This window comes from Scleropages formosus, chromosome 22, assembly GCF_900964775.1.
Source record: "Scleropages formosus chromosome 22, fSclFor1.1, whole genome shotgun sequence".
Classification (NCBI taxonomy): Eukaryota; Metazoa; Chordata; class Actinopteri; order Osteoglossiformes; family Osteoglossidae; genus Scleropages; species Scleropages formosus.
Genome location: NC_041827.1, coordinates 17,397,562 through 17,410,172, shown reverse-complemented (window position 1 = coordinate 17,410,172; position 12,611 = coordinate 17,397,562). Strand labels below are relative to the sequence as shown.

At 49.2% G+C, this 12,611-nt stretch overlaps 1 protein-coding gene across 8 annotated transcripts in view; it reads right to left on the bottom strand.

Annotated features, from left to right (window-relative positions):
- The window catches only part of atp2b2 (ATPase plasma membrane Ca2+ transporting 2), a 113,801-nt gene that overhangs the window by 14,679 nt on the left and 86,511 nt on the right, over positions 1 to 12,611 (bottom strand). For 6 of the 8 annotated variants that reach the window (XM_029247792.1, XM_018744577.2, XM_029247791.1 and 3 more), the window contains 5 exons: positions 11,242 to 11,283; positions 10,295 to 10,459; positions 9,591 to 9,805; positions 8,149 to 8,391; positions 359 to 600 (listed from right to left, as the gene is read on the bottom strand). In XM_029247792.1, the coding sequence (XP_029103625.1) occupies positions 359 to 600; positions 8,149 to 8,391; positions 9,591 to 9,805; positions 10,295 to 10,459; positions 11,242 to 11,283 (907 nt within the window). The remainder of the gene's footprint in view (positions 1 to 358; positions 601 to 8,148; positions 8,392 to 9,590; positions 9,806 to 10,294; positions 10,460 to 11,241; positions 11,284 to 12,611) is intronic. The other 2 variants (XM_018744578.2, XM_029247795.1) reach the window with 1 other exon arrangement.

Sequence of the window (12,611 nt, the reverse complement as noted above, 5' to 3'; positions counted from 1 at the left end):
GCTGGTCCTTCACCACCTACTACTTCTTATCAACCCATTTCCTTCTACCTGCGTCACTTCTACAGGGAGCTACTGCAACACGTGTGCTGTGACAGCAGCTGTATGGCGCAAACAAGCAGGGCTGCAATAATCCCGTGTCTGGATCTAGGGCCTCTGTCTGCTCCTGATGCACTTTTGTTTACTCTCAGTTGCACACAGCTTTGGAGAAAACCATCTGACAAAGGCATACATGCACATGCACATGTAATTGAGGCAAACTTTAGTCAGCGCTCATAAACCACGGAGTTATTCTCAAGTCGGGACGGTCACGCATTCAGCCGGACTCCCGCCCCACCAGGGATGTCGAGACGCCACTCACTTTTTGAGCACGATCTCGGAGGCTCCCTTGCTGTACATGCGGAAGCTGCCGTCGGGGAGCTTGATGACGGTGCTCATGGACTTCCGGACCGAGTTGAAGGTGTACACCTTGTAGAGCTTCTCCTCGGGGATCTGGTTGCGGATGGGCTGGTAGTCGCGCTTCAGCTCCAGCACGAGCCCCAGGAGGCCGCACTCCGTCTTGTTGCCCACCTGCTTCGGGAGACCGCCCTCCTTGTCTGGGGGCTGCAGGGACACCGGGGAGAAGCACAAACGTGTGAAGAAGACAACCACTCCTTGGCCAGCAGGGGGTGCAGCAGTTAGAGCTGCCAACTTGCACTCAAAGGACCGAGGTTCAGACCCCACCTCCTGCTGTAGTACCACTCAGGAAGGTACTTACCCTGACCTGGTACAGTAAAAATACCCTGCTGAATCAATGGGTAAATCGGTGCGCTGTAGCTCCGCACTCTGATGTTTGGGAGAAAAGTGTCAGATAAATGGTGTAAAAATGACCTCCTTGTCCAGAAAGCGAAGAAGAGCGAGGAGCGCAGACTGGTGGGGAAGAAACGTCCTGCTCGGCGATGAGTTCACATGTGTGATGTGAATCTCTGGGAACTGAAGGTGCACAAACAAGCGCGAACTGACAATATTGAACGCGGTGAGTCAATCGGAAAGGAGTGGAAAGAACCCCTAACCCTAATCTCTCAGCGGACCGCCTTAGACGAGGGCAACACTGCTGAGCAGGTATTTCCCCCACGATCATATGTCCCTGCACCGCAATGGGCTGGGCTCTCGGCAGATTAAATTACTTTTCAATGAGACGCGGCACCTTCGAGGGTCTAGGCTTTCGCATTGATTTTTCTTCCCCGTGACTTGTGCTCATAAACGCGTTCCGCTCCGGGGGCCAGATTCAAATGGACGAGAGTCGTTCTCCAAAAGCGTCGAAATCTAATCATCCCTTCGGCCGCCGTCGGCGAGACTCATCTGCAGATCCTGCACAGCGCGGCCGTCGCCGCCGACAGCATCACCTCCCCGTTACAGCGCAGAACCTGTCCTCGCGGTCACGACCGCGTACTCGCTGCTTGTCTCGGAGGCGGCACCTGTGGTTTCGGGTTCAAGGAAAACATTTATTCGCCGGAGAGCCTGCAAACAACATCGTGGCTCCATGTGGTTCCATACGGCTGTCTTCAAACGTTCCGGCTTTCGGGTCTTCATGGACGTGCTTCTGAATCGAGGTGGTTAATAGTCTCCGAGGGCTTATTAATGTCTCCGCACGAGGAATAAATCAAAGACAGCAGCAGAAGGAGAACACAGAACAGAGCTATTATGTTCCCTACTGTGATGGCGGTCAATAATATTCGTAATGATGACAGACTGTGGATGAAAGTGCTCAGCGTTTGTCTAGTGACATTTTCCATCACCGTTCAGATTTGTAATGAAAACAGGAGAGAAGATGGAAAATCACAGTTCAGTGAAGCACAACTGTTGTAAATCAGGTAGAGCTGCCCGCTTGAAGTCGAAGGGCGTGGGTTCGAATCCCGCCTCCTGCTGAAGTCCCCTTGAGCAGGGTACTGTATGTACCTTGAAGTGATACAGAAAAAAATTACCCATCTGTATTAATGGGTAATTCAGTGTAAGTATTTAAACACCATGAGCTGATTTAGAACAAAATGACAGACAAGTAATTACTAGAAAATTGATAATAACTAGTAATCAATTGCATATAAACTTGATCCTCAAAAGCGGAGTGCAGCAAATGTTATCCCCCAAGTGTCTGCGGCCCTTCGTGGCGAAGGGGGGCTGCGCGCAGAGAGGGTGCGGTCGCAGTCGCAGCGGTGCGGCGGGGAGCAGCTGCCCGCTCCGTGGTCATCGAGCGCTCTGCCGACCGCACCATATGGCCCGGGGCCGGGGGGAGCGACTTGGCAGCGCAGCTTCCTCCTTAGCACCGCACCGCCGCTACCAAATCTGTTCTCACCCCGCCCCCCGCCTCGCTCGCCCCCAGGCCCTTGGCTCTGCGCCCTGCAGGCCCTGCGGAGCCCCTCCGCACCCCGTAAGTCCATCTCTGCATTAACTCCTTCCCTGTTCCCACTGCGAGCAGCAGATGGCGCCACACACATTAGAGCCCGATTAATTACTGCGGCTCAGGTGCTCCGAGGCGCCCTGCACACCTGTACCGGCGGAGCGTCTCACTCACAGGTACAATGGCAGTGGTTGTTTCCAGTGGTTGATACAGCATTGAAGGGGGGGGTGGGCTGTCACAAATCTTGTACATCCAAACAGCTGTAACAGCCCCCACTGCCCTCCTCACACTATACTTACTGTAGGTGTAGAGCTCGGCCCCCCCACCGTCCCAGAGATTGAGAGCGACCAGCACAGAAACCCTCTGCCGCACACTTGTTGGCTCATACCACGCTTACTGCGGTAACGCGCTCATTCTCTCGCGCTACAAAGAGGTGTTTCCTCCACCTCACCTCCCAACAATAACCGCGACCGCATTTCTGGAACCAGCCAGGGCTGTGTGACTGAGCCTGGGTTCGATCCCCACTCAGTCCGTTTGGTGTTCGCATGCTCTGCCTGTGTCTACATGGCTTTCCTCCCACAGTCCAAAGAGAGGCTCTGGACCACTGTGACCCTTCAGTTACCGATCACGGATGGATGGATGCGGAATCCATGTGTGGGGAGCACATCCTCCAGCCTCCAGGTCAGTCCAGAAGGTTCCTCAAACAAGCTGCAACACATGCAATGAGTGTCTCGCTTCCAGTACATTTTCCGTATGTCGTAAATCGTGTCGACCACACTGTCGCAAATAAAATTGTTCTCACGAGACGGTCAATCAGTGGCGGTCAGCGATCAAAGCCAAGGTCCTCAAAGGAGGATGAGCTGCGCACTTTAAACGTCTTCCTGTTCTTCGCTGCCCGCATCCAAAGCCAAAGATCTCGGGAAAGTTCTAAACTCCGAGGAGATCAGCGGGGGAGCGACCTGACCGAGACGCTTGGGGCCTTAAATCGAGTGTAAAGACTGTAAAAGGTGAACGCTGTCATGCTCTTAATCGTTTTGTTTTCTGGCAAGAACTCGACAGGAAACATGAAAAACCGCAAACACCGCTCCCGAGTTCCATCCGGCACCCATCTCTGTCTGCGTGATACCGTGCCGTACGGGACCTCCTAGGTCGAGACCTTAAGCGAAAAACCAAAATTCTGCGCACGGCCGAGTCTCAGGGCGTCTCTCTTATTATGACCCTAAAATGGTCTGTTTACATTTGTCCACATGGTGACTTCGCACGGGAGCCGCTCCCACGAGGAGCCTCTCGGTCCTGCGACGAGGACGGTCCGCGGAGCAGATGGCGGGAGCAGCGCGAGGCTGCGCCCTGAGGAACCCGCGCAGGATGGCGCCGGTCGAGTGTGCGTCGCGTTCCCTGCGTCGTATTGACTGGTAAACAGTTATGCAGACAGCGCGGGAGGGGCACAGCTTAAAGACATTCTGGGTATCAAAGAAAATCAAATTACCATAATTATTTAGGTGAAATACGTTCAAAGAAAGAACTGCGGCCTCTGAATTAAAAAGAAATACTGAGAGTTGGAGGGGGGTGCAGTGGCGCAGTGGCGCAGTGGGTTGGACTGCAGTCCTGCTCTCCGGTGGGTCTGGGGTTCGAATCCTATCTTGGGGTGCCTTGTGTCGGACTGGTGTCCCATCCTGGGTGTGTCCCCTCCCCCTCCGGCCTTACGCCCTGTGTTACCGGGTAGGCTCCGGTTCCCCGTGACCCCGTATGGGACAAGCGGTTCTGAAAATGTGTGTGTGTGTGTGTGTGTACTGAGAGTTGCACATTACAATCAAAATTAGCATCATTTATATAGTTGACTCCCTTGTTTCATGTTTAAACACTGAGATACTAACACTGATTTACCTATTTATACAGCAGGGTAATTTTTACTGTATTAGTTCGGAGTAAGATCAAGGGTACTCCAGAAGGAGCTGGGATCCGAACCCAGGTCCTTTGATTGCGAGGTGACAGCCCCAGCTGTTTTGTGTCCTCTTATACCCTCAAACCTGGAGAATAATGGTATCAGTCTGTTCTGAAGTCAGTTTACTGTACCGCACCAATGAAACTGCTCCTTTTGTCAACTGTACACATTTACCGCACCACATTTTCCACCTCTCTCATCATCTTCCTGGATCCGCCCTTCTGCTTCCCCTTTCAGTCCCGTGCTGTCAGACCGCCGCATGCAGTTTAACACCTGAGCACCACTTGTGATATTGGAGTTATGGGTTCCTACCCACTCGTGTACCGTACTCCAGTGTACCGCGGTCTATGGCTGTCTGCTTTACACGAACCCATGCGATGGCGATGCCCAGCTCTCTGTGCCTCTTGGCCTGCTCTCACTTGCCTGCCCCCAGCAAAGATGTCCGATTCAATCACCTTCTTTCTTTCCCCAATTATGTTTTTCCTTTGACATGCAACCACGGATGAAAGACGAAGGAGCTGCCTGGTGTGGCAGCAGCGGCAGGAGTGACGGAGCACGCATTGCCATCGAGGGGAGCCGAGCGTCCAGAAAGAACATGGGGGGTGGGGGTGCAGTCAGGGCCCTTTGCCGACTCGCCTCCCCATTACTGATGAGAAGCCTGTAATGATATGGACACGAGGACTGACTCTGTGAGGAGATCAAAGTGCTCTCCAGAAGTCCCCAGAGGGGTCACTGCAGCGAGCCAGATGGGAGAGGGTCGACCGAAATGACACTCTTTCACGCAACGACACACGTGAGCGCCGTGATGGTCTGCAGAGAGGCTGCGTGTGCATCTCCGCATCCCACACCGTCACGTGTCACCAAGTGTCCTGCAGCAGCGAGTCTGTTTTACCAACTTGTTTTTTTAGCGCAGGCATACAGGACTATAGTGTGATTGCTACCGCAACACCAAGCTCCCAATGTCCCTCAGAGCTGCTGAGTCCCAAACCCATCTCTTTCAGACCTAATTCTCTCGTGATCCCTAAACTTGCATTGGATCTTATGTCATTATTACCTCTGTGTTTTCTATCAGTTCTGTACTCAGCTACTGGTGTGATGCGTGCTGGTAAAAACGGTGTTATCGGACACACTGACTGTGCTTGGACAATTACGCGTGTGTAACTCTTCATCTGCTGTTGACGCACTTTTGTTTACGCTGCGCTGCACGCCGCTGTAGAGAAAAGCATCTGCTAAATGAATAAATTAAGTAATAACGTGATGACAGCACTTTAAAGCTGCGCTGCTCTAAGCCAGTTTTCCTCTGGGTTTTCGTCCTACAGCGGCATTGAAATGAGAGGCAATATGTGTGCTGCAACTGTTCACAGCTAGAGCTTAGATGCCAAGACACAAAATGAAAGCTGATTATATAACATTTAAATATCTGAAAATATTTTTAAAGGTTAGAGAAAAAAAAAATCACAGGAACATTGCAGTTTGGATGGTATGAATATTGCAGGGGGTATTTTGATACTAATATGAATATTTTCACTAACGTACTACTATTATTATTGACATAGCTTTTATCCAAAACAATTTTCCCAACAGTTCCTGTCTTTTGCAGCCACTTAGTTTAAAACTGCAGGGACCCATGTGGAACCTGGCCCAGCATCCTTCTGGTTACTATGACTACACCATGACCTTGTTCACTACCTGTCGCTGCTATTGTTGTAAGTCCTATATTACTGATCTTCCAGACTGATGTTCAGCAGATCCCGTTTGGTGAAAAGTCTGCTCTCTTCAACAGTCATATCTCACCATGGTAAATACCAACCAACCAACGTCGACGACCGCTTGTACCGAGAGGGGTTGCAGCGAGCTGGAGCCTATCCCAGGAAAACAGGGCACAAGGCCAAGGGGAGGGGAAACACCCTGGACAGGATGCCAGTCCATCGCAAGGCACCCCAAGCAGGACTCAAACCCCATACCCACCATACAGCAGGCACCAGCCAAACCCGCTGCGCCACCACACTCCCCTCCGTGGTAAATTTTTACACGAAAGCATTTATTCATTCAGCTGACATTTGCTCTAAAATGATTTATCATGACTTATTTATACAGCAGGGTAATTTTTACGGGAGAAATTTACGATGAGTATTGTGACCAAAGGCACTACACCAGGATCGGGGATTTGAACCTCAAGCCTCTGAGTCCAAAGGCAGCAGCTCTAACTACTATGCCACCCACTGACCTTCTACTGCCTTGTAGAAGCAAAAAAAAAAAGCTATCACTAAAAGCAAAACCTCAATCAGACCAAAGATTGGACTCAAGGAACGAACATACCCAGCACATCCCCCGAAGAGGCCGGAAGCCTGTGATTATCCATCCCGGTCCCCCACTCCTCGGGCAGATGGTGGACATGTGGGCACGCCAGAGTGCAGGCCCACAAGTGTCCATGCGTGTGTGTGCGTGTTTTTCGCTGCCACCAGGGGAAGGGATTAGTCGGCAGTGGAGCACAGGTGGCACACGGCCGCACCCAAGCAACCTGTCCGAGGCCAGGTGCGGATGCCCAAGTCAGCGCATCAACATGGCATGGAGAGTAACTACCTGGTCCCAAATGGTGTTTCTGAGAGCTGTTCCACCATTTCAGGATCAAAACAACTCTGGAATCACCCTCTCTCATTGCCTCAATCAGTAGAAGTTAGTTAGAAGGTTACATCCACACAATAGGAACCTACAGAAATAACCCACAGGTATATTAAATACATTTTAGTTTAAATCCACAGGGTACAGAAAATGTAAGTAAAAATGTAAAGCTGTGTTTATAATCAGGGTACGGTGTAACACACATGGCTGCTTGTGCAAGCCGCATCCAGGGACCACACAGGCAGGTCTCAGGAGAAGAGCCATTCATTCAGTAGAACACTCTTTAACGACTTTTTCTCTCCCACGGAAAGACGAGCCTCTGAGCGTGGCAAAGCAGATGGCTAAGAATGATCACTCCAATTACTGTCATCAGCATGGCAGAAAAGTAGAGTAAATCCCAAGACGGGACCTTTCAGTGTACACTGCAAAACCCATGGAACCACTGGTTGGGCTCTGATCAGAAAGGCCACAAGGAAGCATACATAATATGTAACCAATTGGTTCATTTGGTACTCAAAGCAATGTACATGCTGTCATGCATTTAGAAAAGTCTAAACCTACGGTAAGCTTCTGATGAATAGTATGGTCAAAAATGTACTCGGCACACTTACACTCCAAGTAAAAGCTTGAGTAAACATGCCGGAAAAATTTTTCATAATCCAGATCATTATCCTGAGTTGTTCTTCTCCTTCCATTTTTGCCATACAGCTCATGTACAACTTTCAGTTCACTGTTCTGTAAAGAACGGAGGGCTGCCCAACCAACAGTAACCCTACTGGAACAACATGCCTCTGAGGTACAATATGATAGCCGTGATGGTTAACACTGCCATGAACTTAGTTGATCACCAACTGTGTGACCAACAAAGGAGCCCCAGAGCATGATGCTGCCACCGCCATGCCGGAGAGTGGGAACCACAGAAGTACAACTCATGCGCTCACCCTCTTCATATTTTACAAGTACTCAGCAGCCGGACCCCAATGTTTCACATTTTAACTTCTCAGTCTATTGAGAGTTACATCCAAGGTCTTTTTGGCCCTGACAAGTCTGTTTTAAATAGCCGTAGTCAGACTTTTTTTTATTGTACTGTACCCCACCACATCCAAAAAGAGAGGAAGTGTACTTAGCAAAGTACAACACTTTTCAACAATTAAGTTACATTTGTAGTCATTCAGCTTAATCAAGAAACATGTTCCCACGTGTGTCTTACCAATATCTTAGTGGTGTAGGCGCTGTTGATGGATATCGCGTTGACCAGCACATCCAGGGTCTTGGCGGGCAAGGCGCTGGGGTCAGGGATCTCCTTGTAATGCACATCGCCAACGTAGATTTGTACTGCAGTCATGCGGTTCGTGGTCAGCGTGCCTGTCTTGTCGGAGCAGATGGCCGTAGCATTGCCCATCGTCTCGCACGCATCCAGGTGCCGCACCAGGTTGTTGTCCTTCATCATTTTCTGATGAAATAATAGTAAGTAGCTTAAAACCAAGCTGATTCAAAGAAAAGTGTTAGCTAAAGGAATAAATGTAAACGTAGCTATCGTGAAAAATTAGTAAATGTCCTGACACTGCTTTTCCAGTGAAGTTAGACATACATTTCCATTATATTATTTACTGAATGTACACAACATGACAATCCCAAAAAGCTCCAAGTGGGTGGGGACACTGGTCTGTCGTGAGAGATGAGGTTAGTCATCCTATCTACCACACACACACACACACACACACACACATTTTCAGAACCGCTTGTCCCATACGGGGTGGCGGGGAACCGGAGCGGCGGGGAACCGGAGCCTACCCGGTGACACAGGGCGTAAGGCCGGAGGGGGAGGGGACATACCCAGGACGGGACGCCAGTCCATCGCAAGGCACCCCAAGCGGGACTCGAACCCCAGACCCACCGGAAAGCAGGACTGTGGTCCAACCCACTGCGCCACTGCACCCCCTCCTATCTACCAATTTTATTTATTTTTCCTAAACTCACGGGTGAAGTTCAAAACACATTTAGACAACTTTTGTGTTGCTATTTACAGATTTCAATGCTTCTGTTGCACGGTCATCACAGAGCGATACGTGGCAACGCTGGAGATGATCAACCGAAGATCTGAAACTGAAGCCAGAACACACGTCTTCCATATTTTAGAGGCACAGCTTGTGATGTCCAAACAGCGCGGCCTCCCAGACTGCGTATCTGCAGTCTGTACGGGAGAGTTTGAAGTTCCTGTCATCACATATACACCCGGTGCGAGGAGTCTATTGATTAAAGTGACAAAGTGCTGCCGGCGGCACCCGCTTCACTGATGTCTGAAGACGCTGCGCTGCCCACATCATCACATTTAGGGCAGTTGAATTGCTTCAGTGCCGCGACATATAAGACTGAGTAAAACAAAGAGAATGAAAGAGCTTAATGCAAAGAAGTTGATATGTTATCTCGGCGTGAACTACACTACAAAGGTACTCAGAATCTCGAAGACAACCTAGAGCACAGATTTCCCCAGCATAGTTAAGGATGGTTAGATGCTTCTACTTCATCCCATTTTCATGAAAACGCATGTATATTGCTTTTTTGGAAACATTTTTAGGAGCTTTCGGGCTTGCATTTCACACCAGTTTCTTTGACTCGCACAATTAACTGACCAGGCACGGAAAGAGGTACCTTGACAGAGTACGCGAGGGAGATGGTGACGGCCAGCGGAAGGCCCTCGGGAACCGCGACCACCAGGACGGTGACGCCGATGATGAAGAATTTGACAAAGTACTGGATGTAGATGGGCGTGCACTCTGGCAGCCACGGCCTCTTCTGTAGCACAAAGTTGTCGATGGCAAAGTAGAGCACCAGGATGATGACCGTGATGGCTGACATCACCAAACCTGGAGGCCAGCGAGGAGGCAGTTGCGTTTAACTGGCATGTACAGCATTTCCTGATGGTTCATATTAAGCAACGCTTAGTGTAGAGTAGGGCTGGGTTTGAATCTCTGACACTGCTCTAATTCCATTGAACAAGGTATTTACTCTGAGACTGATGTACGTCGCATTCTAAGTTGGCATCAGCCAAACTAATCACTGTAAACGTTTCCATCGACTGCAGGGTTCCTGCTTGGACGTGAATCTGAAGAGTTCAGATCTACATTCCATGATCACTAAGCTACAGGCTGCTAACGAATGGAATGAAATGTGTACTGATTCATGTTTTTGGTGTATGGCGCAAAACTGAAAATCTTTCAGCAGACAAAGAAGTGTTCTTGTCTTCACCACCCTCAGTGGGATCGGTCTTTCATATTTACAACTAATCCTTTACAAAGGGCTTGACACCGAGAGCAAACATATCACAGAGTCTCCACCTTTGTCAGTTTCATTACCTGCTTTGCCAATCTGAACTGCTAACTTGGTCAGTTTGCCCTGAAGGACAGACTTCTCCTTCTTGGAGCCGCTGGCTTTCTTCTTCTCCTTGTCGTCCGCCTCTCCACCTTCGGCACTCTTCAAGGGCTGCATCTCCATGGCCGCTGCGCCGTCCTGCTTCTTCACTGGAGCGATGGGGACATACAAAGACGTGTGAGCCCACAGAGCGCTTCCCAGGACGCCCATGTGCTCAGTATGCTATTATTGACCCAGAGCGGACGCCCTTCTGTCCAGAGCCTTCGGCGCATACGCACCGGTGTTACTGCCGAGAGTAAGGCACCAAAAGCGAACCACCAGCAGCAGAAACAGCTTCTTATGCTTCAAACTCTACGACAAACAGACCAGCAATATGTACTGCACAACAAGGGACCAGTGTGGGACTTGATCCCTTTTACTGCACCAGATGTAAAGCGAGTCTCTTTCAAACCACACATACAATAAACAGGTCGCCCAGGACTCGTACCCATTCCCGACGGTGTTCCATCCAAGGGCCGCAGCCTCACCTTAAGCACAAACACTGCGGGACCCACGGTAGCAAGTCCAGGGAAAGCTCTAAAGGCACGTTAGTAAATGCCTTAACTGTTACCAGTGCAAATTTTACATTATTTTATCAGCGCCATATTTACTATCTTACACAGAGTCTCAGCTTCATATACCACGTCATCACTCATTTCATCACCTGTTTACTGCAGTATTAAAGGGAGGTAAACGAAAACTTGGCAACAGAGCAGATCACCCAAAGACGAGACTTAAATGGACACATATAACCTGTTCCTGTCACAGTATTGGGCTGTGACCACACCTGTAGTCACTTGGAAGCGATGACCAGTTAGGAACCCCACTGGGGGGGGGTTGGAATGAAGCAGAGATGATGCAAACTGGGGACAGAGGAATGAAGGTGGGTTACCTTTGATCTGGTTGATGTCCAAATTCCCATCCTGCATTTTACCTACGATGGAAACATACAAGACAAAGAACAAAAATAACAGAGCACACGATAAAACACCCACCACAAAGACATTACAGTGAAAAAACAACAATAGAAATTAAAAACAAGAAAGAAACAGGAAAAGACAGAAATGAATATTTATTTCACATCTCGGTGACAGTAACATACGCAACAGGAATTCTGTATCATCAATTATTTATGTCAGCCTCAGTCGTGGTGACATTTGTGGTACTGCTTTGCCCTATGAGCCATTGGATTTTTAAGGCATTATTTACAGCGGCAAGAGACTTATTCTGCGGTCAAAGAGCTGTCAGAAACACTATAAAGTTTAATTTATGTCATTTACTCAGTCTAGCTATTTTTAATTAATTATGCACAGGCCTTGCATTGCATTCCATTCCTTATAAGAGCTGTAATTGAAAATTTACATGTGAATAATTTTTCCTTTATACATCGAAAGAGAACTAACCATTTCACAATTCACAATTAACACAATCACCATTTTAAGAGAAACAGCAAAATCCTCGAATTGGGTCTAAGGAACCAAAAGGGCAAATTAAAAATCATGTAAAGTACTTACGCCGATCAGCCATAACATTAAAACCACCTGCCTATTATCGTGTAGGACCCCCTCCTGCCAAAACAGCTCTGACTCATTGAGACATAGACTTCACAAGACCTCTGAAGGTGTCCTGTGGTATCTGGCACCAAGACGTTAGCAGTAGACCCTTTAAGTCTTCTACCGTAAGTTGCGAGGTGGGACCTCCATGAATCGAACTTGTTTTTCCGGCACATCCCACGGATGCTTGACCGGATTGTGATCTGGGGAATTTGAAGGCCAAGTGAACACCTTGAACTCCTTGTCACGTTCCTCAAATCATTCCTGAACAATTTTTGCAGCGTGGAAGGGCGCATTATCCTACTGAGGCCGCTGCCATCAGAGAATACTGGTACGTGTCAAAGTAACATCCACATGAATGCCAGGACCCAAGGTTTCCCAGCAGAACATTGGCCAGAGCATCGCACTGCCTCCACCGGCTTGCTTTCTTCCCATAGTGCATCCTGTTGCCATCGCTTTACCAGGTAAACGACGCACACGCACCCGACCGTCCACATGATCGAAAAGAAAACGTGATTCATCAGACCAAGCCGCCTTCTTCCATTGCTCCATGGTCCAGTTCAGACACTCACATACCCATTGTAGGTGTTTTCAGCAGTGGACAGGGGTCAGCACAGGCACTCTGACCGGTCTGCAGCTGCGCAGCCTCATATGCAGCAAGCAGCAATGCACTGCGTGACACCTTTCTATCACGGCCAGCATTAAGGTT